The 25,949-nt window shown below is 41.0% G+C and overlaps 1 protein-coding gene and 1 long non-coding RNA gene across 10 annotated transcripts in view; one reads left to right on the plus strand and one right to left on the minus strand.

The window, feature by feature from the left end:
* LOC110256990 overlaps positions 1–2,141 on the minus strand; it is a 127,589-nt gene extending 125,448 nt beyond the window's left edge. For 7 of the 9 annotated variants that reach the window (XR_002339101.1, XR_002339099.1, XR_002339097.1 and 4 more), the window contains exon 1: positions 1,501–2,141. This is a non-coding gene — a long non-coding RNA (uncharacterized LOC110256990). Of the gene's footprint in view, positions 1–134; positions 821–1,500 lie in introns of those variants that run through there. The other 2 variants (XR_002339100.1, XR_002339095.1) reach the window with 1 other exon arrangement.
* RAPGEF4 (Rap guanine nucleotide exchange factor 4) overlaps positions 983–25,949 on the plus strand; it is a 321,221-nt gene continuing 296,254 nt past the window's right edge. Inside the window, 1 exon segment of the mRNA XM_021075197.1 lies at positions 983–1,156. Within this exon segment, the coding sequence (XP_020930856.1) occupies positions 1,092–1,156 (65 nt within the window). The 5' untranslated portion in view covers positions 983–1,091.

A 25,949-nucleotide genomic window follows, 5' to 3' on the forward strand; every position in this document is an offset into this window, starting at 1 on the left:
ATCAAAACACTGCCTGGTAGTAGACCAAAAGATTTAACTTGTCCCCAAATTCCTAAACAGCCATCAGTATGTAATTTGACTTTTGGCAGAGTGTAACCGAACAACTTCTAGGCATATTTATTTTGTACACCTACCAGAGACGGGGTAGTGGCCACTCCTTCCACACTCCAGCCACGGAAAGGACATATGAAGTCAGCCACTCAGGTTACCCCAAGTGCATGGAATCTTGGCCCTGGCATCCAAATCTCAGTTCTGCTGTAGCCCCATTACTTCCAGTTCTTAGTGTGTGTGGTTTTTTTCCACCAAGCAAGTGATAGAAACCCAAGCAAGTCCAAGGTTCAAGTCCAGAGACTGGTTTGTCAACCCCCACTGGTCACCATTCTGGCCCACTAGCCTCCCCTCCGGACCGCCAACCATACCTACACGGCCTCTCCATTCTATCCCAGCCCTTCTCACCCTTCAGGAGAAACTGTCCCCTAGACTCCACGCTCTGAGACCTCTGTGGGCGCTCCCAGCCTACGCCAGCATAGCCCTCCTCTCCATCTCTTTTTAAAGGGGAAAAAGGAAAGGTGAGCAAGTTTTGACAGCTGCTGAGGAAGACTAATGGGTTTCTAAGGAAACGAGAGACAGCAGCCATTTTAGTGGCATTTGCTGTATGAAAAATATATAGACACTGACATCCGTCCCCCGTCCCCCCACCCGTGGCGCCTTCCCTCCCTCCACGCTTCAGAGGCCAGGAGGTGAGGGGTGGGGCCCAGGCCTTCCCGAGAAGGAGCAGCCACCTGTCGCAGGTGGCCCGCCAGCCCGGGGCGCCCCCAGCCTCCTCCCCGCAGCGGGCGGGACCGCGGGACTCCCCACCCCCCGGGCGCCGCAGTGCAGCGCGGTCCCCGCGTCCCGCCCCTCGGGTCCCCCTCCCTCGCCGGCCCCCAGCCCGGCAGGCCGCTGGGAGGGCGGGCGCATCGCCGCCGAGTTGGGCGCGAGGCGGGCGGGGAGGAGCGGGTCCACGCGGCGAGCGAAGCGGAGGCAAGGCGGAGGCAGAGCGAGCGCGGGAGGTCGCCGCAGCCTGGGGACACCGCGCGCCGCTGCCCAACATGGTCGCTGCGCACGCTGCCCATTCTTCCTCCTCCGCCGAGTGGATCGCCTGCCTGGATAAAAGGTAGCCGGGGAAGGGCCCCCTCCAGGCCGGGGCTCTGCGCGCTGCCTCTGCCTGGAGATCGCCGCGGAGACGCCCGCCGGGGCCGCGGGAGGAGGGTCCCCGAGCGGGGAGGGGGCGGAGGCTCAGCGCCCTGGATCCCAGGGGGACGCGACCCAGGCCTCCCAGTAGGCGCCTCGTGCAGGAGATTTTCACACGTGGTGGAGAAATTGCGGAGCAGTGAGGGGAGCCCCAGCCTCTCCAGTGCCCCGGGTCTCCTCGGCCCCCGCCCCCCGCGACTCCCGGCCCCGCGCTTGGGTGGGGGTTTATTTTCCTTGGCTTCCCGGAACAGAAGAATAGAGACCTACCTTCTTCCCACTATTCAGACCCTCAGGGGTAAAGGTAATTGAAGTTTTAAGGAGGGTGGGGGGAGAGGCAGGTGCAGAGTAACATGCTTTTTTTGTTGTTCCTGAAAGCCAAGTGTGAAGGACCCAGTGGAGCTGTCAAGTGCCTTCTGAAATTCTCAGCTTTCTGCCCCCGCAGTCTCTTGCTCAAGGTCTGTGTTAGGAAGGTCACGCGGGAGACTGCTTTCGTCCTAACACCTGCCTCTGGGGAAATGACCCTTACGCTAAAAAATTAAAGCCATAAGGCATTGTAACTCCCAAAGACAGCCCTGTGTAAGGAGGGTGCTGTGTGAAACAGCGGACTGCAGTTGTTTCCAGGCTCTGACAGCATAATTTTCTGTTTGTCCAGATTGTGGGTTTAGCGGTAAACATTACACAGTATGTTAGCAATTATAGTTTATTTCACTGATTAAAAAGGTAATGCATCTGAACTTTTAAGAACTGGGTAAGAAATCTTGCCGAGTGAACTGCCTCTGATTTTCGAGTTTGATGCAGCAGGGCAATGATTCATGTCCTGCAGCTAACTGCATGACATCTCTATTTGCATTTGTGTGAAATATTTTGCGCCCTGCCATATTGAAATTTTTACAATTAGCAGATTCGTAACCAGATCAAAATTGAAAATCTTAAGTGTGACATGCTCTGCATACTTTACTATTAGAGGCGTTTGTTGAAAAAAAAATTAATTCGAGAAAAGCTAAATGGGCCTCATTTGAATAAGTTAATGTATCTGAGAAATAATTTTTACTTTCAATTACCACACAGTAGCAAGATTTTTTGGCAGGCAGTGCCCTATTTACGTCTAAGATGATCCGTGCTAATATTAGAAGGGTTGCGGTGCAATAAATAGTAAGAGAATTGAAGTGATGGTTAAATCATACGGAATTAGGTAGAGGAACTAAGAGCAAGTATAAATGCAGAGCCTGCTAATATGATAAGTAATCTAAATTTAGTAGTTTAGGAAAGATGGATTATCAAAGGAGAGAAAATCAAGCTCTTGTACTTATAAATAGCGGTGCTTCCTCATGGGTGAATTTTGTAGATAATAGACTGCATTTTTCTTTTTGCAGAAATGCATGGCATACCATTTTTTGAACAGTCAGTAATTCACCAGCAACCCTTTAATCAATAAGTACCTTCTGCAAAATCAGAGAGCAGTACTAACACAAGTGGGATGTATTTGAGTCTTTTCAAAATGTGTATTTGCCCAAATGATTTTGTTTGGAATGGATTTTTAGAACATAGTGCCACAATCTAGTCTAACATCACTATTCATAATGGGGAAAATTTTCGGGATGGGGTTGGGGGGTGGAATCCTCCACAAATATTGAGCCTAGCATTCCTGGAGTGCCGGAGAGTAGACAGATCAATAAATGAAGGGTATTAGGCCCAGAGCTGTCACCAGCTCTGATCTCGGACATGTCACTTTTATTTCACTTGAGTGTGTGAAAAATGATAAAGCTATCTGTCTTTCCAAGGATGAATGGGCCAAATGAAAAAAAAAAAAATTGTGAAAGTACTTTGAAAACTGTGAGGTGCGATGTGAGTATTTTATTTTGTGGTGTTAGGAGAACCTTGCATTTTCCCCAGTGTTGATGTTGGCATTCCTTTGACGAAGAGTTTAGGAGTGGCAATCTCCTTGTAAGAGGGCCTAGAGGTACTTGTTTTGAAGTTGTGTTTTTGCTTAGATTGTTAACTTTTTAGGGGGGGAGGAAGATTAAGGGTACTGATGGAAGTTGGCCTGGGAAGTCCTCTGAAGTCATTCCTTTTGGGACATGGCTTTCGATATTTCTGAGAAATGCAATTTTGATGCTCTATTCCAGGCACTGTGTTAGGCAGTGTGTTGGGCACCAGGAATGGAAAAAAAAAAAAAAAAAGGTGAGAGTTGTTTGTTGACTTAGGGGGTGGGCAGCTGGGGGTGGGATAGCTACATAAACAACTAACCACAATGCAATGATAAGTGCTTTAATGGAGACGTATGGAATGCTTTGGGAGTGAGGAGAGAGTCATGAGCTCTGCCAGGGACGTTTCCCACAGGTTCCTGCCTGGACCTTGGAGATTGAGGGGAATTTTATCAGGCAGAGAATTCTAGGAGGGCATGCCAGGCAAGGGGGCGGTGCGCACAAAGACACACAGGTGTGGCATGTAAATATGCTCATTTCTTCTCAACCACAGATTCCTCTAGGGACCACATTGAGGGCATAGAAACATATGCTCTATTTTTCTAAAACTCTTGATTATGGACATTTTCAAGCACACACAAAAACCAAGAGGAAATGGTACAGTGAACTGCCAGGTCCTATTTGAGGAAATGATGCTGGGACCTTTTCCACAGCTGGGAAATGTAGTTTTGACAGATGTATTATGCAAGTGGCAACTATTGTGGACAGCTTGAAAAAGAGCAACTGAGAGGTTGGAAGTAAACAGGGCAATTAAAGTGGAAAGTCTGCAAGAGTAAAGGAGTATGTAATGAAAGTTGAAACAAATAAACAAAACAAAAGGAAAATAATTCCTTAGGAATGTTCATTAAGTGGGCGGAGGAAGTTATCATAGACAGGCAGCACTCTATAAGCTTTCATGTGAGGAGGGGGTTAAAATATGTAGATATATGGATGAGGCCAAAGACAGAAAATCAAAAGCTTTTTATGTGTCAAGCATCCAAGTTCTTGGACTATGGCAAGATTAAGAAGGTGAGAGTGTATGAATGCTAATCTTAAAATCAGAAAGACATTGAACATTTAGATGATAAAAATACACTGAAAAAAAGTCTCAGCAGGCAGTATTGTGAAAGCAAAACAAGCTTAGCATTATTTCATTGACCTTACAATTTTTTTCTAAACAGGAATTGTAACTAGAACTGTAAGTACTTAGTACCCTACTATTTGGGATTTAAGACATGTGAAATACCATTGATCATTTTTTCAAAATATTAGCGAAAATATTTTCCCCGTAAGATTTTACATTTTGCCACTTGTGAATTTTAAGAATCATTACAGGTCATAATGCTCCTGGTTAGGAAATGTTAGGAAGGGACCACACATATTCACATACTGTAGTGAATCCCTGCCAGTATTCATCAGTACAGAGAAGGAATTGGCAAACTATGGCCCGTGGGCCAAATCCGGCAGCTGCCTGCCTGTCTCCTGAGCTGAGAATGTTTTCACATTTCTGAACGGTTGGAAATAAACCACAAGAAGATTAATATTTTGTGACCCATGAAATTTATATGAAATTCAAATTTCAATGTCCATAAGCAAAGTTTTATTGGAACACAGCCATGCTCATTTGGTTACATATTGTCTGCAGCTGCTTTCACACTGCAGTGGCAGAACTGAGGCCATGCAACCAGTGAAGACTGCCTGGCCCACAGAGTGTATTTACGATGGAGCTCTTGGGAGAAAAAGTCTCCCATCCCTTTAGAGAAGACAGATCTACCTAAGCCATTGACAGAGAAACCACTGGAGATAAAAGAAGTTGTTTTTTGCCTGGGAGGGAGTTTACAATGCTTGGTTTCTTTTTCCTCGGTTAGAAGTATAGCATAGAGGAAAGTCCTTGGTTGATTGGCTTATTTGAGCACCACTGGTGATCATGGACCCAAGCAGAAAATGAAGTTAGCGTGGTATGGATATGTAGAAAAGGTTGTCATCTTTCAAAACAGCAAGGAATTTAAAAATTAGTAAAGTTTCATTTAGAAAATGCCTCTTAGGAGTTCCCTGGTGGCTCAGTGGGTTAAGCATCTGGTGGTGTTGCTGCTGTGGCTTGGGACACTGCTATGGCGCGGATTTGATCCCTGGCCCAGGAACTTCTGCATGACTCAGGCATGGCCAAAAAAAAATGCCTCTTACCCATGTCTTTGCATCTGACTTGATCCCCAAATAGATGTTGAGTTAGCTATTTCGATGGTGCTGAATGAGAGTGAAAGAAATCAAGGAACAGATTTGTTAAAAACCAGAATGCTTCAAAGCAGACATGGTGAGAGAGGATGACTCAGATATCAAAGAAGTATCAGACACGGTCCCAGCCTTGAGGAATATGGAGGATCAAAGAAGCATGCAGAGCAGAAGGCTGTCACTGGGGAAGACTGGTGTCTACCCAGGCAAGTCCCAAGGGACGACATTACCCAGGGTTTAGGGTTGGTGTGGCAGTCTTGGACCCTGATTTGTCAGCACACCCAGAGCTAATACATTCTTCAGGAGCAGACACATAGGCACCAAACTCTCCGAGACTGTAAAAACTAGAAGGACGGTTCTTTAATTTGAAAATAACATCAGAGAAGTGGATACCTTCAGCTAAGCTATTCCTTCTTTAGGCAAACTGTGTGGAAATCCAGTTGTTATTAGAAGGCCACGTTATGCATTTACAATGAGAAGCAAAGCTGCCAGGAGATCAGGACTCTTACGACTTCTGGCCAGCTCATTCTCTTCCTAGAGCGACAGAGTCTGGGAATTGAATTATAATCAGAAGGTAGTTCTGGGAATCTGTCAGGACAGTTTGGCGATCACCTGTCCCTGCTAGAGGACCATTCCATGGGCTCCCATGGCACACTTTGTCCAACAATGTAATAACACAAGGCAGACTTCATCACAGTTGCCTATTCACTCCTCTTTGTGTATCACTTGATGTTATATTGTATTGCTGTGTTGTACTGTGTTCATTTTATCTCTCGCTTCAGTGTAGTGCCTTGATTAAGGAACGCGCTTTTGGGATCAGGGGTGGAGGATGTCTCTGCAACCATGCAGGCCGGTCCTTGCACTGGCCCCCTTCACCTTGGGAAGGTTTTGACTGGGCACCATCAACATCTGCCTCTGCTGCCGCCTTCCTTGTTTTCTTGGCTGATGTGAATACTTTTTTTTTTTTTAATGACATGGTATTGCCCTATTCTAATCTATTATTTTAAATGTTTTATTATGGAAAAATTTTAAACATACAAAAAGAAGAGAGAATAGAATAATAATTTCTTGTCCCACCCCCTTCTCCTCAACCTGTTATCAGCTCACGGCCAGTCTTGTTTTATTTATACCCACACCTGTTCCCCACTATCCCAGGATTATTCTATATAGTATTATTCTATCTAGTCCCATACAATATTATTCTATCTGTAAGCATTTCAGTATATATCTCTAAAAACTAAGGACTCTAAAAAAATTGTCACACATCTTACAATTTGACATTAATTCCTAGCATAATCAAATATCCAATCAGAGTTCAAAATTTCCGATTTATCTCATAAATTTTTCTTTTTTGCAGCATGTTTTATTAGGGTCCAGAAAAGTTATATTTAATTGATATGTTGCTAGGTCTTTTTTAAATCTCTGGATTCTCCTTCCAGCTCTCGCCTTTTCTTCTTCGTAATAAATTTGTTGAAGAAACAGGTTTTTTTTTACAGTCTACATTAAAATTATAGCCCATGGTGTCTTTTAATGTGTTACTTTGTCCTCTGTAATGTGGTATTTGGAGCTAAAGCTTGATTGGATTTAGATGTGATTTTGGGGGGCAATAATCCTTCGGAAGTGTTATATGCTTGCATTATGAATTATACCAGGTGACCTCCTCTGTGATGTTAGCAATATGTTGTGAGTGTTTGGCCATGATGTGGGATTGATGTGGCTTGATGTGGGATCTCAGTTCCCAGACCAGGGATTGAACCTGGGCCATAGTGGTGAAAGAGCCGAATCCTAACCACTAGACCACCAGAGAGCTCCCAGCAATATATTGTTTTTAAAGTTTAATGCTTGGCCACTGTCTTATCTACACCTTCATCTTACTGGAGCTTCAAAACATGGAAGCACATGACATTTGTGTGGAGCAATTACAGGATAACACAGCCTCTTATGTAATCAGGGTTAACTTCTGTGGTGCTGCTTCTACCTGCCCTTTTAGATTTTTAGGAAAGGAAAGGTTCAGCCAGAGCCGGACTCCCTCAAACTGGAGGCACGTGGAGGTTGGTGTGCTCATGGAGCGGTGGGTCTAGGAGAAAGGTACCTGGTCCATCACATTCTTGGGCCTGCAACTTCGTTTCCTAAACATGGCCTGGGAGCCCAAAAGAATCATCAAAGGAAAAGTAGTGCTCAGCAGAGCAAATTCGCCTCCGTATTTTAGTTTGGGTTCCCCTAAATGGTCTTCCAGGTCCTTCAGTGAGGGCGGTATTGGCAGATCCTTTTTAGTTTGAATTTCCTTTGCATTTATAAGATTTCATAGCCCTTCCAGAGTAGCTGCTTCTCACTGTATTCCCCCTCCCCTTCCCAAAGGCAGCTAATTTAGCCAGATTTGGATCCACCTTTATGTATTTGAACAGTTGCAGGGAAGAGGGAATTTTCCTTCCAGTCCCTTCAGTTCACAGTTGAGGGAAGGGGAGAGGAGAGACCATCTTGGGAATATCGAGAGACTGAGGAAAGAGGAAGAGGATGGAACTAACTGGGTGGGAGGATGACAGAGAAAGACCCAGCCAAACATAGGAAAACAAACAATCTGACCAGCTGGAATGGAGGCATCAGGCTGCCATGTTTACTCAGCTGTATCCATGAGCATCAGTCAGGAAAAACTGCGCTGTTACTACCCTCTTTCTTCTTTGTGCACACTCTTTCTTGGAGCACTTACCCATTTCCTATGCTCTGTGCAGATTACTTACACTCTGTATCCTTCTGGCTTATCTTCTAGACCAGATGCATTTTTGAATCTCTGTTGGATAGTCTCACATCAACTATCCCATTAATATTTGGGGGCAGATACTGTTTTCCTGCACCCACCTCTGCTAGAGAGGTTGGGAAAACAAAATTCTTATCTTCCCAGCCTCTCTAGAAGCCAGGTGCCCAAGTGACACACCTCTGGCCAGTAAGTCAGAGCAAAAGTCTGCTAGAAGCTTCTAGGAAAGTTTTTGCTTTACCGATGGAAGGTACACATGGGTTTGACACTCTTTTGTTCTCTTATGTCTGCCTGGAATTACCAACTGAGGCCTGGGCCTATGAAAACCATATTGTAATCCCAGAAAGAAGGGCCAGGAAAAACACAGACTCCAGTTTTGACTTCAGCTGCTGCATTTAGATCAATAGTTGTCTGCCTTCAAATTTTTTCTTTTATGAAGAACACGTCCTGTTTCTACACGTCACTCTTTTGTTAGGTTTTCTGTCATTTACAGACAAAAGTATCCCTAACCTAACAAGTTGACATTTGGATTATATAAAACCGACTTCATCTTTCATAACTCTCTTCTCCATTAGTTGCTTCTTACTTCCCTGTTTGATTAATAACACCACCACTCTCATTCTCAGACTTCGATATCACTTGTATCTTCCCTTTCCTATGTCCCTTGTCATACCTAACCAGTCACCTGTTCTTCTCTTGGCTTTTGTTTTGCATCGCTTTATTTTAGGGCCTCATCATCTAGATCTGGATCTTCTCATTGTTTCCTTATTTCAGTCAGGAAAACATATTTTTGAATTAACTTTGTTTTAGGATTCGCCAGACTTGGATGAACATTCTGCCATCGCCAACCCTTTAGCCATGCGATCTTGGTGAAGTTATTAATCTTTCTGAACCTCTGTTTCTGGAACTTCAAAGGAGGAGACCAATATCTCAATACTGTAATGGCTGTGTTGGGGATTGTAGGCTAATGCAGATGTAGCAAGCATAGTGTAGGGGTTAAGAGTTTGGGAGCCAGACTGTTGGATTCTAGTTTTGATTTGATTAATGGTATAACCTTGGACAAGTTATTCTGTTTCAGTAGTTGTTTTGTAGATTCCTCCAGATTTTTTATGTAGACAATCTTATTGTCTGTGAGTACTGGCATTTTTACTTATTCTTTCTGATCTCTATGTTTTTTGTGTTTTTTTTTTATCATGTATTTTTCATGCTTTAGTGCTTTGGCCAGGATTGCCAGAGAAAAGTTGAACAGAAAGAGTGAGAGTGGACGTCCTTGAACTAAGAAACATTTCTTTTTTTCTCTATTTAAAAAAAAGTGGTGTAATATTAATGTTATTTCTTCCTAAAATGTTTTATAGATATCATCTGGTCAGGAGCAGTCTTTGTGGGAAGTTTTTTGGTGACAGATTCTGTCTCTTTAATAGATAGATGACTACTCAGGTTTTCTTTTTCTTCTGTGTCAGCTTAAATAAGTTGATTCAAGGTTTGCCCATTTCATCTAAGTTATCGGATTTACTGTCATAGATTTGTTCCTAGTATTACTTTATTATCCTTAGGATGTACAGTGATATTCCCTCCTTCATAGCTCATGTTAGTAATTTGTGTTTGCTCTCTTTTTTCTTCACTAACCTTGTGAGGAGATTCTCAATTGTTGTTAATCTTTTGAAAGAACCAATTTTTTGTTGATTTTTTCTGTTGTTTGAGAAATTCATTGATTTTTGCTTTTCAACCCTTTATCCTACTTACTTTGGGCTTAACTTACTCTCTTTGTCTGGTTTCTTAAAATGAAAACCTAGATAATTAATTTTAAGCTTTTCTTCTTTTCTAATAAGAGAAATATATTAATTTCTCTAACATTTCTAAGAGAAATTTAATGCTCTAATATAAGAGCATTAAAGCTGTGATTTCTCATGTAGCATACAATAGGAAGCACAATTATTTCATTATTCAGTATGTACAAACAAAAATTATTTCTGCCAGAGAAGAACAATTAATCAAGCTACTCATATGCTAAACAAGCATATTAAATAGGGCAATAAACCTGTTGACCTGTTCAACCTCATGGAGAAGATACTCTGCAAAGTGATGAACAATATCCTACACTATGTCCCAGCAGTGAATTCACCGATGGATTTCATATTTCACATATTTCTCAATACATCTTGATAGCATAATCCCAAAGGAATATTACAGCAGAGTATTTTCCCTAGGGGGCCAATATAATATACAGCTTTTTGATGGTATGATTTAATCCCGGGATAGATTTTAGGCTATTTTAGAAATGGGTGGATTACTTCTCTTTCAGGAAATCCTTCATAAATATTATTTTTCATATCAGAGATAGTGAAAATTAGTAAAGTTGAGTAGCAATGTTTTTGTTTTTTTGTTTTTGTCTTTTTGCCATTTCTTGGGCCACTCCCGCGGCATATGGAGTTTCCCAGGCTAGGGGTCTAATCGGAGCTGTAGCTGCCAAGCCTACACCAGAGCCACAGCAAGGCGGGATCCGAGTCGCGTCTGTGACCTACAGCACAGCTCACGGCAACGCCGGATCGTCAACCCACTGAGGAAGGGCAGGGATCGAACCCACAACCTCATGGTTCCTAGTCGGATTCGTTAACCACTGTGCCACGACAGGAACTCCTAGGAAATAATTTTTAAAAGCCCTTAGAGGAGTTCCCATCGTGGCACAGCAGAAATGAATCCAACTAGAAACCATGAGGTTGTGGGTTCGATCCCTGGCCTCGCTCAGTGAGTTAAGGATCCCGCATTGCTGTGAGCTGTAGTGTAGGTCGCAGATGAGGCTCGGATCCCACGTTGCTGTGGCTGTGGTGTAGGTGGTAGGCCCGCGGCTATAGCTCTGACTAGACCCCTAGCGTGGGAATCTCCATATGCCACGGGTGTGGCCCTAAAAAGGACAAAAGACAAAAAAAAAAAAAAAAAAAAAAAAAGCCCTTAGAAAAGATTTAATTGTTAGAGCTATTGAAAACAGAAAAGAACTTTGAAGGGAAGTAGATATTACTTAGAACTTAAACATTTGATTCTTGTTATTGTATGTGAAATTTCAGTTCTCTTTAAATCTCAAATGAAGGCCTTAATATAGTGCCTGGTGTTCTGGCTCTGCAGTCTTATTTTTCTAGTCATTGATTGGCTACTTACTGAACATGTTACAGAAAGAGTTGGGTTCTTGATTCTTAGATGTTTTCTTTAAAACAAACTTGGGGTATAGGAAAATTCTATCTCCAGTGTCCCTTGTCCTCATCTGCTTTTCTCTTTTTCCAGCCCAAATGTGCTGTAGGAAAAGGGTATGATTCTTAGTAATCTCCTTTCCTACCCTTCATTCATTCATTCATTCATTCAGGGATTTTTACTCTTCACTTTCTATATACCAGACATTCTTGCTGGAATATTAGTAAGAAAAACTGACATGGCCCCTGATCTCATGAATTTAAATATCAATTAGGAAGGCATTAATTAATTCAGTCAATCCTTCAAAAAATTATTTGTTGAATTCCTCCTATGTGCTGGATGTGGTTCCAGGTGGTGAGAAATACAGTAGTGAACAAAGCAGGAGAAGATAGGTGGTAGTAAGTGTTCTGAGAGTAAAAGTAAGAGGATATGCAGTGATGGTGTGGGGGATTCAAAGAGCAGGTTGGTGAATACATCCACCTGGGAGAGTGGCACATTCAAACCCATGAGGACAGAGCTTCTGAGCCCGGTACCCTTCCGGACCTCACTCTGTGTATCTCTTCATCTGGCTGTTCCACTGTATCTTTTATCATATTCTTTAGTAAACTGGTAATGTCAGTAGCATTTCCCTGAGTTCTGTGAGTTCTCGAACCTGAGGAGGGGGTAGTGGGAACCTCTTTAGCTTGGTTGGTCAAAAGCACTAGTGAAACCTGAGCTTGCCACTGGCATCTGGCATAGGAGTAGGGGTGCAGTCTTGTGGGCCTGAACCCTTGCCTGTGAGAGCTGATGTTACCTTCTGGTAGACGGTGGTTGAATTGAGTTCAATTGCAGGACACGCAGCTGGTGTTGGAGACTTGTTGGGGGGGAACTCCCCTACGATATTTGGTGACTAGAAATACGAGAAGTGAAGCTTTCCATGTGAGTAGTGAAGGGGACTCGCAAGAGAGAAACACAGTAGGGAAGAAGGAAGAAAACTAATTTTTCATTTACAGCACTTATGGCATATTACCAGTTTTGTTGATGCAATAGACAAAGGTAATTTCAGAAGGTAAAAGGGATAAATTTTGAAATTTTGGTTTATCCTTTAAATGTCACTGCTTAAAGATATCTAAAATACTGCTCGCTTTAGTTCTTCATTATAATAATTTTTGAGAAAAAAGAAAGCTGTCCCTGGAGAATGATGAACATCAGACAGATCAGGAAAAGTACTGTTATTTAAATGAGTTTCTAAAGGTACTGTATGTGAGCCTTTGATCAAAGATGCTGATGGCTGACTGATAGTAGTATCAACATCCTCATCATACTGATGGACTTTTGGAATTCATATTTAGCCAGTTAAGTGTTTGTTTGTTTTTTAAATCAGTGATGAATTTGTCTGATACCTCTGTGGGATCAGTGTTTTCTCAGACAAGTGCACCAAAGCAAGAAAATGGTACTGAATGTCTATAAACGCCAACAGATTTTACTTTGAGGATTTGTTCACTATCTTAAACAGTCTTTTCTATCATTATCCCATCATCTGCCATTTGATAATGTTTTTTTGTATTGAATTCCCATCATATTTTCCTCTTCAGCTAATTAAATGATACAGCAATATGCTTATGCATTTTTCTCATGTCAAAAATTGAAGACAACTTGAGAGTAGTTAAGCATCTGTGCTGATGTTAAGGTTCACGCATGCAGCAGACTCATTGTAAGTATTCCCTGGTGGTATTTGAAGGTCTGATTTGCAGAGTTAGAGCTATCTAGTCAGTAACCAAGTTTCACATTTTGTTTACGGAAATGAATTTAAATACTTAGACTAGGAGTCCTTGTTTAATTATCCAGGTCATCAGAGCATAAATGAGGGAGCCCCCTGTTGATATAAAAATGTGCAATTACAGAGAAGACCGATGGGACCGTGTGGTAAGGCAGCTTCATCTATAAGGCAGATCTCCGAAGCACGGCTAAACTTGGAGGCCAATTGGTTGACTGGAAATAGAATATAATTTTATTGTGCTCTTTTATCTTCTGTACATTATCAGCTTGTGAATGCACCTTATCTTTCCCTTGATTAAATTTTACATTATCTCTATTGCTTTGCTTTGTACCTTTTCAGCACTTCATTGGCTATCTATCTTAACAATTTTAGAGGTTCATTTTAGAATTAGACATTCCACAGATATCAAAGTAAAGCTTGTTTTTAAAACATCCTTTGCATTTAGATGGTTAATTTTTTTTGGCCTCTATCCTTAGAAGTTCTAACCCAAATATCCACAAAAGAAACAAGCGATGACACTTCCTCAGAGAAGCTTTCAGAGATCAAAAGTAGACATTACTTAAGCCTGATATTGTTTAGGATTCTTTGAAAGAGAATCATAAAGTGGTCAAATTGCAGAATTGAAATAATTTTAGAATTTGTAGATTTTGTTCATCAGCTTTAGGGAAAGAGTATAGGTGTTAGGGAGGAGGGAGAGTGAACAGTAATAAAAATAAAGCAATGAATGGAATGATTTTTTTTTTTAATGTTGGAAAATTATCTAAAAGGGAGTGTCCCTTTTTTCCATTTTAGTTTGGCTAACCTTGTTGATTTTTACCTACCTGTAAAGAATTTTCCCGTCAAATTCTGCCACATAAGAATGCCTCTACAAATAGAACACCATTTGAATTTATTTATTTTGAATCAGGATAAGCATCACAGGCATAAAATAGATTCTATGTGCTGAATTCTGCTTTTAATTATATAGCAGAAACTTTATCAATGTGAGTTTTATCTTGTAGGATTTGCATTGAATGCATTGAAAGAGATTTTAAAAAATGAAAAGTGAGGAATAAAGGAAATTATAGGAGAAAAGAAAACATATTTTAAAAAACCCCACTGATGTTTAGATGCTAAAGCAGGTATCTGAGGCAGCAGCATGACTCCTTGGTGTGACAGCACCAGTTGCGCCCACCACGTCCTTTTCGCTCCTTTGGTTTGCGAGAGCTGTTCCTGGCTTGCCGCTGAGAGCGGACAACACACACACACACACACACACACAAGCCCTGCTTCTGAGAGGGTTACAAGTTGACATGTATTGACTCGTCTTTCTCCTTCCCAGAGGGAATGACAAGAACTTATGAAAGATAATGAACTGTGATTTGAAGTACACTTTAATTGGGGCCAAATCAAAACATTTCTGGCTTATAATTATTAATTTATTTCTACAAACTCTGTCACCAGGAATAAATGGTCATAAAATTTTCATATTTTCCTACAGTATTTTTTCATAGGAGTATTTTTTAAACCTGCTTGAGGAAGATTTATGCCTCTTAAAATTAACCTTATGCGATGATCATTTTCCCAGCTTAATAAAAATTATTTTTAAATACAGTTTTTATTGGCTGAAATCATATGGACCATATGGCATAAGTTTTTTTCTTATCATTGGACAATTGCTTATTTAAAAATGATTGTTGAGGGAGTTCCTGTTGTGGTTCAGCAGTTTAAGAACCTGACATGGTGTCCATGAGGATACAGGTTCAATCCCTGGTCTTACTCAGTGGGTTGAGGATCTGATGTTGCCGCAAGCTGTGGTGTAACTCACAGATGTAGCTTGGATCCTGTGTTGCTATGGCTGGGACGTAGCCCTCAGCTGCAGCTCAGATTCGACCCCTAGCCTGGGAACTTGAATATGCTGCAGGTGTGGCCATAAAAAAAAAAAAAAAAAGGATTGTTGCTGTTATTGATGATGCCATCACTTTTTATATTCATTTTGTCCTGTGTTTTAGATTAATTACTTCCATAGGCTAGAGATCTCCATAGAACTAAAATTAGTTAATGTCTGTGAAGAGATTTAAGAACTTTGATACATAGCTTCAAATTACTTTTCATAATGACAGTGAGATAGCTGCTATTATCTGTATTTTACAAATAAGGAACTGAGGTTTGGGAAAGTTAAATTATTTGTCCAAAGTCACAAGGCTGCTAAGTGCCAGGGACCAAGATGAGATGAAGCTGCATTCCTTTTCCACTATGACGATGTTTCGAGTATGTTCCTCTTAAGACTAGTAGAGAGCTCAAGGGTAAAAAAAGGCTCAGGATGGAAAATGTGGGAAATATTATTTGTGCCTTTAAATTGAGCCCTAGTCCTAGCACACGTTCCCAGGGCATACCGTTTCCAAAATATTTTGGCCAATTATAGATTTTCTGTACATGTTTTCTAAATTATAACAACCTCACATTACCCAGAATCCCCCGAACCTACTGAAATCTTGAAATTGCTCTCTTTTAGAACACAAGATTAATTTCCGGATACACAACAATAAACAAACAGCCGCAAGCCAAACAAGACAGTTGTTTCCAGGAACTTTTCATTTATCCAGCATCTTAGAGACACTCATGTCATACAAGTTTATCCCAACTGATTCTCCAAATTTTAATAATTCTGGTAGAAATGGTATTTAGTGGTATTCAGTACGACCACTTTCCTAAAGCGTGCTGAATATCATTTTCCTTTTACTTAATGATTGAGTCTCAGTGTATTGAACATAAGTCAGTATCTTGTGTTATAATATGGTGATTTTGAGGTATGTGGATTATCTGTTTCAACACCAAATGCCCCAATGTTGCTTTCGTTTTATTTTATTTTTTAAAGTTTTGCCTGTTTTTGTTTTAGCTGACCGACTCTTTCCTGCTGCCCAGAGGCTGTCTGGATGCCTTCTAGGTGTCTTTCTTGTCTTCTTCTCTTGCACAAACATAATATCCTGCTTCTGATCCTTTGGGTTGAGAATCCAGGTTAACCAGGTTTATCAGAGCTCTTTATAAATGAGTGCATGCATTTTTGCCCCTCAGGATTTCTCTTCTGAGTAAAGTATCTGAATTTCAGAGTTTTAGTATATTTAGGCCTCAACTTTTGTTACACTAAGCCTTTTAAACATAGATACTACATGATCTCACTTTTATGATTTTTTAAATAACTGAGATTTCCAGATAAATATCTTCTGAATAGTTGAGGCATTGCTGCAATGAGATTAATTCCTTTATTCAATGTATACATAATGAATCCTTAGGAAACAATTTTTCAGTGCTTAGGATTCTTCCGTGAGCCAGGTAGAAGATCCCGGCTCCTCATAGAGCTTACATTCTAACAGGAAATAGGTGAAAAACAGTAAACAGGAAATAAATTGTATGGTATGTTTAGAGGGAATGTGTTATGGGAAAAAAAATAAAAACCAGCAAAAAACAAATAGAGCCCAGTAAGAGATTAGTGGGCATGTCGTATTAAATAGTATTAAATAGATTGGCCAGAATATGCTTTGCTGGGGATGTGTGATTTTTAGCAAAAAGGCAGGGGAATTAACCAAGCATGTGTTTAGGGTAAGAATATCCCAGCAATGGGACCAGCTAGTTATAAGGCCCTGGTATGGGTGCACATATGGGTGTGTCAAGAGCAGTAAGGAGGCTATTCTGGTTAGAGTGAAGTGAGCAAAGAAAGAGTGGGGAGGAGAGCAGACAAAGAATGAGGGTAGATCATGTAGGGACTTGACAGCTATTATAAAGGGCTTGGCTTTTACTCTGAGTCAAATAGGGAGCCCCTGAAGGGTTTAGAGCAGAGGATTGACATACTCAGATTTGCATTTCTCAAGATCACTATGATAGCAATGTTAAGATGCTATGGGAGAATGGGGCAAAGATGGAAGAAGGGAAACTTATTAGGAAGGTCTTGCAATAATCTAGGTGAAAGATGATGGTAATTTGGATCAGAGTGACAGCAGTGGAAGTGATGAAAAAAGGCAGGATACATTTTGGAGGTAGAACCAATAGGACTTGTTCATGAATTGAACATGGGAATATATAAGAAAGAGGAGTCAAGGATGAATCTAAAGTTTGGGCCTGGTCAGCTAGAAGGATTGTGTAGCCATCTGTTATGATGGGGAAATCTATAGGAAGGGCAAGTTTGAAGGGAAAGGGAAGTGCAATTTTGGACATTTTGAGTTTGCAAAATCTATTAGGTGTTCAATTGAAGAAGTTGAGTAGGAAAGTGGATATGTAACTTTGAAAGTGAGCTCTGAGCTGGAGATATAAATTTGGGATTCGGTAATGCATAGATGGCATTTAAAGCCATGAAACTGGAGAACATCAAGGAAGTGAATGTTAAAGAGAAGAGGATCAAAGTTTAAGCCCTGCAACAAGAGTTCATGGGGAGGGGATATAATTAGCAAAAGAAGCTATGTAGGAGTGAGTGATGATGTAGGAGGAAGGTGAGGGAATGTGGATTGTGTCTTGAAAAGCAAGAGGAGATGTTTCCAAATATTTATGTAGATCCTATTAATTTGACAAGACATTGGGAAAAAGAAAGACTACAATCTGGGTTTGCACTTGAAGTTTGATATCTTACAGATGACATGGCTAATAGGTTTACTTTTCCAGCCTGGTTAGCAGTTGGGTGAGTTGCAGACTCTGTGCCAGTTCTTGGAATGTTGTTGTGAGGAAGACAGCAGGACTGAAAACAAAAATAAAATATCTCACACACAAGGTGGGGCAAATGCATAGCCTGGGGCTTAAACTAGATGAGATTATACACCCAAAATGTGGGTAAATGGGAAAGTCCAGGTAAGGAAAGATGATAAATCAAGGTATCAAGGTGCAGAAGACAAGCAGTAGGATAACATGAATGCCATTATGAAAACATAGGGTGTTATTTCTGTGTACCAGATGGAGAAAAGAGCAGGGAGTCAACATCACCAAGATAAATACTGAACAGCAAGGAAGCAAACTATCACAGCTGAGGCATGCAGGCTGCTGTGAAACTCAGAAGCGATATTATCAATAAAGCCAGAGTTGGCAAGTGATTAACAAATAAACAACATATGGCTCATTGGTTGCCATGTCCCTGGAAACATCTCCTCTCAGGAGATAGTGTGCCTCTATAAATGAGTTTCTGGTTGGTGCACATTTGCTTTTGATATGTATGGCAGTTGTGAAATTGTAATTACTCAGTTACAAATGAGTTGTGCTAAAAACACAACTATAAAGTTCTGGTTCTGGACAAACGGACTTAGTTGTCTTTATTTCTTCCATTAAGTACAACTATAAACCCATATTTACAACTATATGTAAAACAAATAGAAAAAGACTGAGTAATGGAGAGAAGAAGGCAGATTGGCTTGGGACTTCTTTACCTGAAGAATGACATAGCAGTGAGTTCCTTGAGTTTTCTTTTTGTCTCATATATCCCAGACTGGGTGCTAGAGGAGAGAGTATCTCAGAAATGCTAGTCAACACAGACAAAAATAATGGTGCAAGAAAAGCCTGCTGTCTCCAGGAAAAGAAAAGGAGCAGCTTTAGCAAGAAAGAAAACTTTTAAATAATAACTATACTTTAAACAAGTAAGCTTGTAGAAAAAACTATAGGCTTATTCCTACTCCTGTCAGCGGAGATCAAGTGTGGAGCCTAAACTTTCACTCTTGCCTGGCTATAATGCAGCAGCCCTTTCCACCTAGATTTTAAAGTACTTTGCATAAAAATGAGTGATCATGAACATACTTGAAAAAATAGAGTGTCTCAGCAAAAAAATACGAAGACTTAGCAAAGAAGTAAAAGAAGTAAAGGAGACCCAAATGGAAATTTTAGAGCTGAAAAATAGTCTAACTGAAATTAAAAACTATGGATGTCTCAACAACAGCCTGGGAAAGAGAGAGGAAAGAATTAGTGAACTGGAAGGTGGAACAATAGAAATTACTCAATTTGAACCACAGATAGAAAACAGACTGGAAAAAAGGAAGAGTGTCAGGAGTTAGAAGAACTAACATTCATGTTTCTTGGAGTCCTGGAAGGAGAAAAGAGGGCAGTGCTAAAAAAGTGCTAGAAGAAATAAAGAATGGCTGAAAATTTACCCAATTTGACAAAAGAAATAAATCTACAGATTTGAAAACCTGAGTGAAAACCAACCAGGATAAACCCAAAGAAATCTATGCCAAGTTAAGCAAAATTCTGCAAACGAAAGACAAAAAAACAAAAACAAAAACAAACCTTAGGGGCAGGAAGAGAGAAATGATACCTTGCCTATAGGAATAAGACAATTAGAGTGTCAATTAATTTCTTATCAGGAACCATGGAGTCCAGAATGAAGTAAAACAACATTTTTCAAGTGCTGAAAGAATAGAACTATCAACTCAGAATTCTATACCCAATGAAAATAACCTTCAGGAGTGAGGAGGAAATTAAGACATTCCTAGCTGAAGGAAACTAGAAGAATTTGTCATCAGCAGACCTACTCCAAAAGAGTGGCTAAAGGAAGCTGAGGAAAAAAGGAATCTTGGAATATCAGAAAGGAAGAAGAAGCAATGGAAAGAGTAAAAATAGGAGATCTAGGAGAGAACGGATTTAATTAAAGCTGTGTTGCCTGCAAAACAGGAATGCATGAGGAGATCAGAGAAAGGTCAGGAGGACAAAGACAAAACATTGGTTCAGGACCTAGGAGGCTTCCGCTAGGTCACTGTGGGATACACAGTGAGGTAACAATGTGCCTGTGGGACTACGGAAGCCAGAACATCATAACAGTTGCACAGTGAATGTCAGAGTTGCCTTCTGGTTATTAAAGAAGGAAGGCCTTAATTTATTATTTTTTTTTTTGAAACTGAGATCTCCCAGATGAGAGCCTGGTATGACTTTGTGGATGGCAAGGTAAACCTTATTCTAACTGGATGAGCCAGTCAATTGAAGAGATGCTGGAAGCAAATGAAGCCTTCATATTCCAGAACCTCGGGTTGCACCATGCCTTCCTCAATAGCGTTTACTCTCTTCTACACCATCGTTTTACTGTAAAAACCTCTTTCCTTGTTTTGACTTACATGAAAAGGAAATAAGTTTTGAAAGGATCCTTTGTAAAACCTTCGTGCTGTGCATACTAATCCGTTAACCTTGCATCGAGCAATGCACTATGTGTGATGTTAATGATGGGGCTCATTTCTGAGAGGGGAACACAGAACATGCCCTTATAGAAGTTGCTCAGGACACAGATACTGAGTGAGCAGTCGGAGGACTGTTTAACATACTGTCCTATGTGGGATGAGGGACCGCATCAGGCTCTGAGAACCTAAGCAGGTCCTGAGTCTGGGAGATAAGATCAGATTTCTCCAGAGTGGGTGGCATGAAGCAGTAAACAGAAGCAGGAGTAGATGAGAGAAGAGCAGAGGGCCATATGTGTTCAGTACATTTGAGCATCATCTCATCCAGATGATGAATTAATTCCCTCCTCTTGAGAAACCCCCATTTATCCAGGAAGACATAAATTGTGAGTTGATTATTTTGATTCACTTATATATGGCTTAGGAAAAAGTGACCCATAAATCTCTATGGTTAGATATACAGGCAGATCTTTTGAAAGAATTTGTTAATGTTGACTTTTCCAGTTGTAGGCAATGAAAATATCTAGTTTGCCTTTTTTTTTTTTTTTTAAATCAGACTGACACACTGCCCACTATGCTAAGAAGGTGCTTATGCTTTTTTTTTTTTTTAACTGTTTGTTGGTATATGTTACAAACTTTTGAGCATATACATTCACACCTCATTTTGGTATTTTTTGATCCTATGAAGAAAAACTCTGCACACAAATTAATGGAAATACTAATTAACTTTTAAAAGACAATACTAACTACCATTGTATGATTCAGATCTTTCTTATTCACTGTGAAGCATGCTTTTTCTTCTTATGTACTTACTCTGCAAAGTAGCTGCCAAGTAAAATTTTACTTGGTGGTTGAATAAACATGGAACCTGCAGAAGTACCAGCCAAAAATCCTATAGTCCTGCATAGGTTGGTGGATTCCTTGCTTTTATTTTGTTTGACTTTTCAGTGGAAATTCAAATAGCAGTAGGTGAGCTGGGTGTGGCTGGATGTAGGTGGAAGATGTAATTCTCATCTGTCCAATGAAAGGGCAACGTGAGTCCAGATCCTGTCAGATAGAGCTGGAAGCCTTCAGTTTGGATACTCGTGGAAAGGACTTGAAGAGCATCCATTGCTGAACTTAGGAAAGCATTGACCTGGCCTTTTGTGGAGATTGTTTTGGAGAGTCATCCTCTATGATGTGCGGACACAGGATCTGTCTAAGGTGCCTCCGTCATGGAGGCCAACAGAAGGCTTATTATCTGTCTAGAGTGTCTATAGTTTCATGGAAAAAGCAAATTGGCACCAGACAAAGAGTTGGAGCCAGCCCTGGACAGTGGCCTGTGAATTTGCCCTGGAATGATGAATTCTCTGTGACCATGTATTCATTTCCTCCAGCTGCTGTAGGAAATTGCTGCAAACTGGGTGGCTTAAGGCAGTAGACAGTGATGTCTCATAGTTCTGGAAGTTAGTAGTCCAAAATCAGGTGTTGGCATGGCCATGCTCCTGCCAAACTCTAGGGGAGGGTCCTGCCTTGCCTCTTTCCCTTGGCTGCAGCTGTCCCAGCTGGTCTCTGCTCCTCAGAGCCTGGCCTTCTTTCCTGTGTATCTGTCTCTGTGTGTCCTTTCCTCTTCTTCTGAGGACATGAGTCACATTGAATTTAGGGCCCACCCGGCCCAATATGACCTTGTCTTAACTGGTTACATCTGCGAAGATACTGTTTTCAAATAAGGTCACATTCAGAGTTCCAGGTGGATGTGAATTTTTGAGAGACACTATTCAACCTGATGTAGACAGTGATAGGAAAATTCAGAAAAGAATTAACCTGTTCACTGGCCTGAGCCATTATGAAGACCTCGGTTTAAGATTCCATAAACCTAACTACTGCTTCACTCATCTAAGGAGGGAGAGAACCAAGATGATCTTTTTTGTCCCCAGTGCTTTGCCATCTCTCAGATACAGAGGATCCAGATCAGCATGGCCCTGGGGAGGCTGGTAGCTGAGTGGAAATGTTTATGCCCATGTTGAGTTCGCAGTGTTGGATGCTGAAGTTCTAGGTGCATGTAAGTCTGGGTCCAGTCATGGGCAATGACTTCCTCATATCTTCTGATGATATGAGGAGCCTCAGGTGTGGGGACGTCCAGCAGAGGTGACCCAGGCACCTGGAGATGTTCATCTCTACTTCTTGTGCACTGGCTTCCCTTCTCTTCAGTTCTGGCCGCGCTATTAAGTGGTAGAAGTGGAAGAGACAGCTGAATGGGCTCAGGTGCCTGCAGCGAATCTGCATATTGTTAAAGGAACTTTCCCTGTATCTTCAGACCTTGGGCTCTGGGTTGCGTGCCTAAGGGAAGGACATGAAGTAGCTGTCAGCTCTGAATGCTGGGCACGCCAGGCTTGCAGTTCAGGAGTATTTTCCTGGACTGTGATCTGAGAGCTGTTTTTTTTTTCAGTGCCCCGTGTGAGTTAGAGTTATCGTTCCTTTCTAGTGGGCTCATCATTTCTAATTAAACAAAACATTTTACAAATTTGTTACATCCTATAATAATTTTTAGTTGAATTAAGGAACTGATGTCTCACTGTTATGTTTTAACAGCTTTGTTGAGGTAGAAGGTAATACCTTCTAAATTATGCACTTTGGTACATTGTGGCTTATGTATACACTTGTGAAACCATCACCACAATCAAGATAGTGAACAAACCCATCACCTGTAAATTCTCCCATGCCCCTTTGTATTCTCCGCCTCTAGCCCCTCTCCACCCTCTCTCATTCCCGAGCCACAACTGATTTGCTTTTGTCACCACAGATTAGTTTGCATTTTTCTAGAGATTTATATAAGTGGAATCATTCTGTAAGTAGTCTTTTGTGGCTGGTGCTTTTCACTCAGCAAAATTATTTTGGGATTTACCAATGTTGCTGTATGTATTAACAACTCATGTCTTTTCATTTCTGAGTAGTGCTCTATGACATGGATGCACAAAATGGGTTTTTCCAAACATTTGTGGATGGACATTCAGATTATTTCCAGCTTTGGGCTGCTACAAGTGAAACCACTGTGAATGTTTGTGTAAAAACTGTAACAGACAACTATAGGAGTTCCCGTCGTGGCTCAGTGGTTAATGAATCTGACTAGGAACCATGAGGTTGCCGGTTCCATCCCTGGCCTTGCTCAGTGGGTTAATGATCCGGCATTGCCATGAGCTGTGGTGTAGCTTGCAGAAGTGGCTTGGATCTGGTGTTGCTGTGGCTGTGGTGTAGGCCGGCGGCTACAGCTCTGATTCCACCCCTAGCCTGGGAACCTCCATATGTCGCAGGAAGTGGTCCTAGAAAAGACCAAAACAAAAAACAAAAAACAAACCTGTAGCAGACAACAATACCATAGGGAAGTGCAAAAATAAAATATGTACATCATTGACCCCGTACTATTCCCATGTTTCCAGGGAAGCTGCTCTGGCAAGGGTTACTTGTGAGGCAATGATTGCTAAAACCAGGTAATTGGTTTTAGGTCCTTATATTACATTATTGTAATATTGTTTACATTATGGTAATTGTTTATGTCCTTATATTACATTATTTCGTAGCCTAAGACTTGTTGATCATTCATTCTGCCGATTCTTTCATCCTCAGTTTCCATCGCTTTGTTTCTTCTAATGCTTCCCTCTCTGGTACTAACTCATTCCCTGTCTTTGTTAAAGTGCCTACATGTGTATGTTCCTTTTTAAAATTTTTTAAAATTTTTATTTATTTTTTGTCTTTTTAGGGCCACACCCGCAGCACATGGGAGTTCCAAGGCTAGGGGTCAAATTGGAGCTATAGTGGCTGGCCTACACTACAGCTACAGCAGCACGGGATCGAGCCGCATCTGTAACCTACACCACAGCTCACGGCAACACCTGGTCCTTAACCCACTGAGCGTGGCCAGGGATCAGACCTGCGTCTTCATGGATACTAGTTGGATGTGTTCCCTCTAAGCCACATCGGGACCTCCTGTTCCATTTTTTTCATAATTTCCCTCTTTAGTTTTGCAAACTTCCTGTCAGTGATTATTGCATTCTCCTCTTTTTCCCAGTTTGTGTTTGAAAAAATATATATTTTTTTTAATTCTTGCACCTTCCATGTCTACAGACACTTCTAAAGTGTCGAAAACTAAAAGACGTGATCATTTGTCTTTGCTTCTGAGAAAGCAAAACAAACAAAAAAGTGTTCCTTAGGGTTCCATTTTCAGCTTGTTTTTCTTATTAGGCAGTGTTTTCTCTCTTTCTGAACAGTCTATCTCCCTCATGGATTCGACTGACATGTGTTTGCTGTTGACTCCCAAGCTGACTCTCCAGCCTGGCTCTGCTGTTCTTCAGACATCCTCATAATTCTCTTGTCTCTTGTTATATGTTGTTGAAAATTCACAACAAATTTTGTTTATTCACACGTTTGTTTTTAACCCTCGTCAGTGTCTGTGTGAATATATATATATGTTTAGTCTGTACCATTATAAGTAATTGGAGGAAACCACTCATGACCCTGCTTTTATCCAACTGCTTCATAAAGAATCATGTTAACCTTTGTCTTTCAGCCAGTTTAGCCATGCTCTTTGTGTACAGCACAATTTGTTGTTTGTGGAATTGTGTGGTAGGAGCATCTTTACAGCTTTTCTGCTCTTTTTCACATTTTCTTCTACTCTTTGAGTTTCACCTTCCAGACAATTCTGAAACTATTCTCTCAGAAACTATAAGCAATTTCTGCATTTTCTTGGTTGGTTTTGTTTTTGATTGTCCTGCTCTTAGCCAAGTCTGCTGTCTTTAGCTGCAAAACTTCTGGCAACTCTCCTTCCAAAATGTGCATAATTGGCTGTTGGGTGTAGTTTTGTATAGATATAGCTCAGGATTTTCCCACCCAAGATATAAGAGGTTTGGACTCTTTTGTATTTCCACAAAGATAAAACCTCTCTCTGAAATAAACACATAAATACATCCTATATTTTTTAGATTTCCTTTGTGTGTAGCACCAAATAACTGTGGTCTGGATCTGCCAGCATCTTCACTGTCGAGTCCATGGTGCAAAGCCACGGTCTTCAGTGATTCCTATTGTTTAGATGCATGAGTCCTTCAGGGACTAGGACAAAATGTACACACTGTGTGTGCACAGACAGGTCCAAATTGAATCAGCTGAACTCTCGGGAGCTGTTAAAGTCAGGGAGCTCAAGGTCATTGACAGAACGAATGCACCAGTGGATAGTCATTCCATCCAAAAAACGCATTGCCATTTTAAAATGTAAAGAAGAAAAATACATCTATCATTTTAAAAAACCGTTAATTTTGATTGGAGTTATAGGGATACTCACTAAAAAGAAAATGGAGCTACTTAGAGTCTTGTGTTATAAAAAAAAAATTTGACATCGCATTTTTGAGCAATTCTGGTAGGAAGCTGCGCTCATTTGTGGGAGCCAGTAGGTTTTTTTTTTTTTGCAGCCAACAGGAAAAAAAAAAAAAAAAAGCTTCTGTGGATTCATCAAGAATCACACCTCCTGGCGTGACTACTCCGGCGGATAAGCGCCAGCTGTATGAGCTGGTGACGTCAGCCTAATCAGTTCTCGCCAAAGACATTGCTCTCTGTTCCTGCACCACGGTGCTGACGCTGGGGATTCCCGTCTAACTCTGAAATACCAAATGTGCAATATTTCTGTGGCACATAAAAATATTTATGGCCTACAGGTTTTCATGAAGAAACCTAACATTGGCTAAGCTGGA

The sequence above is a fragment of the Sus scrofa genome, chromosome 15 (genome assembly GCF_000003025.6).
Source record: "Sus scrofa isolate TJ Tabasco breed Duroc chromosome 15, Sscrofa11.1, whole genome shotgun sequence".
In the NCBI taxonomy this organism is placed as follows: Eukaryota; Metazoa; Chordata; class Mammalia; order Artiodactyla; family Suidae; genus Sus; species Sus scrofa.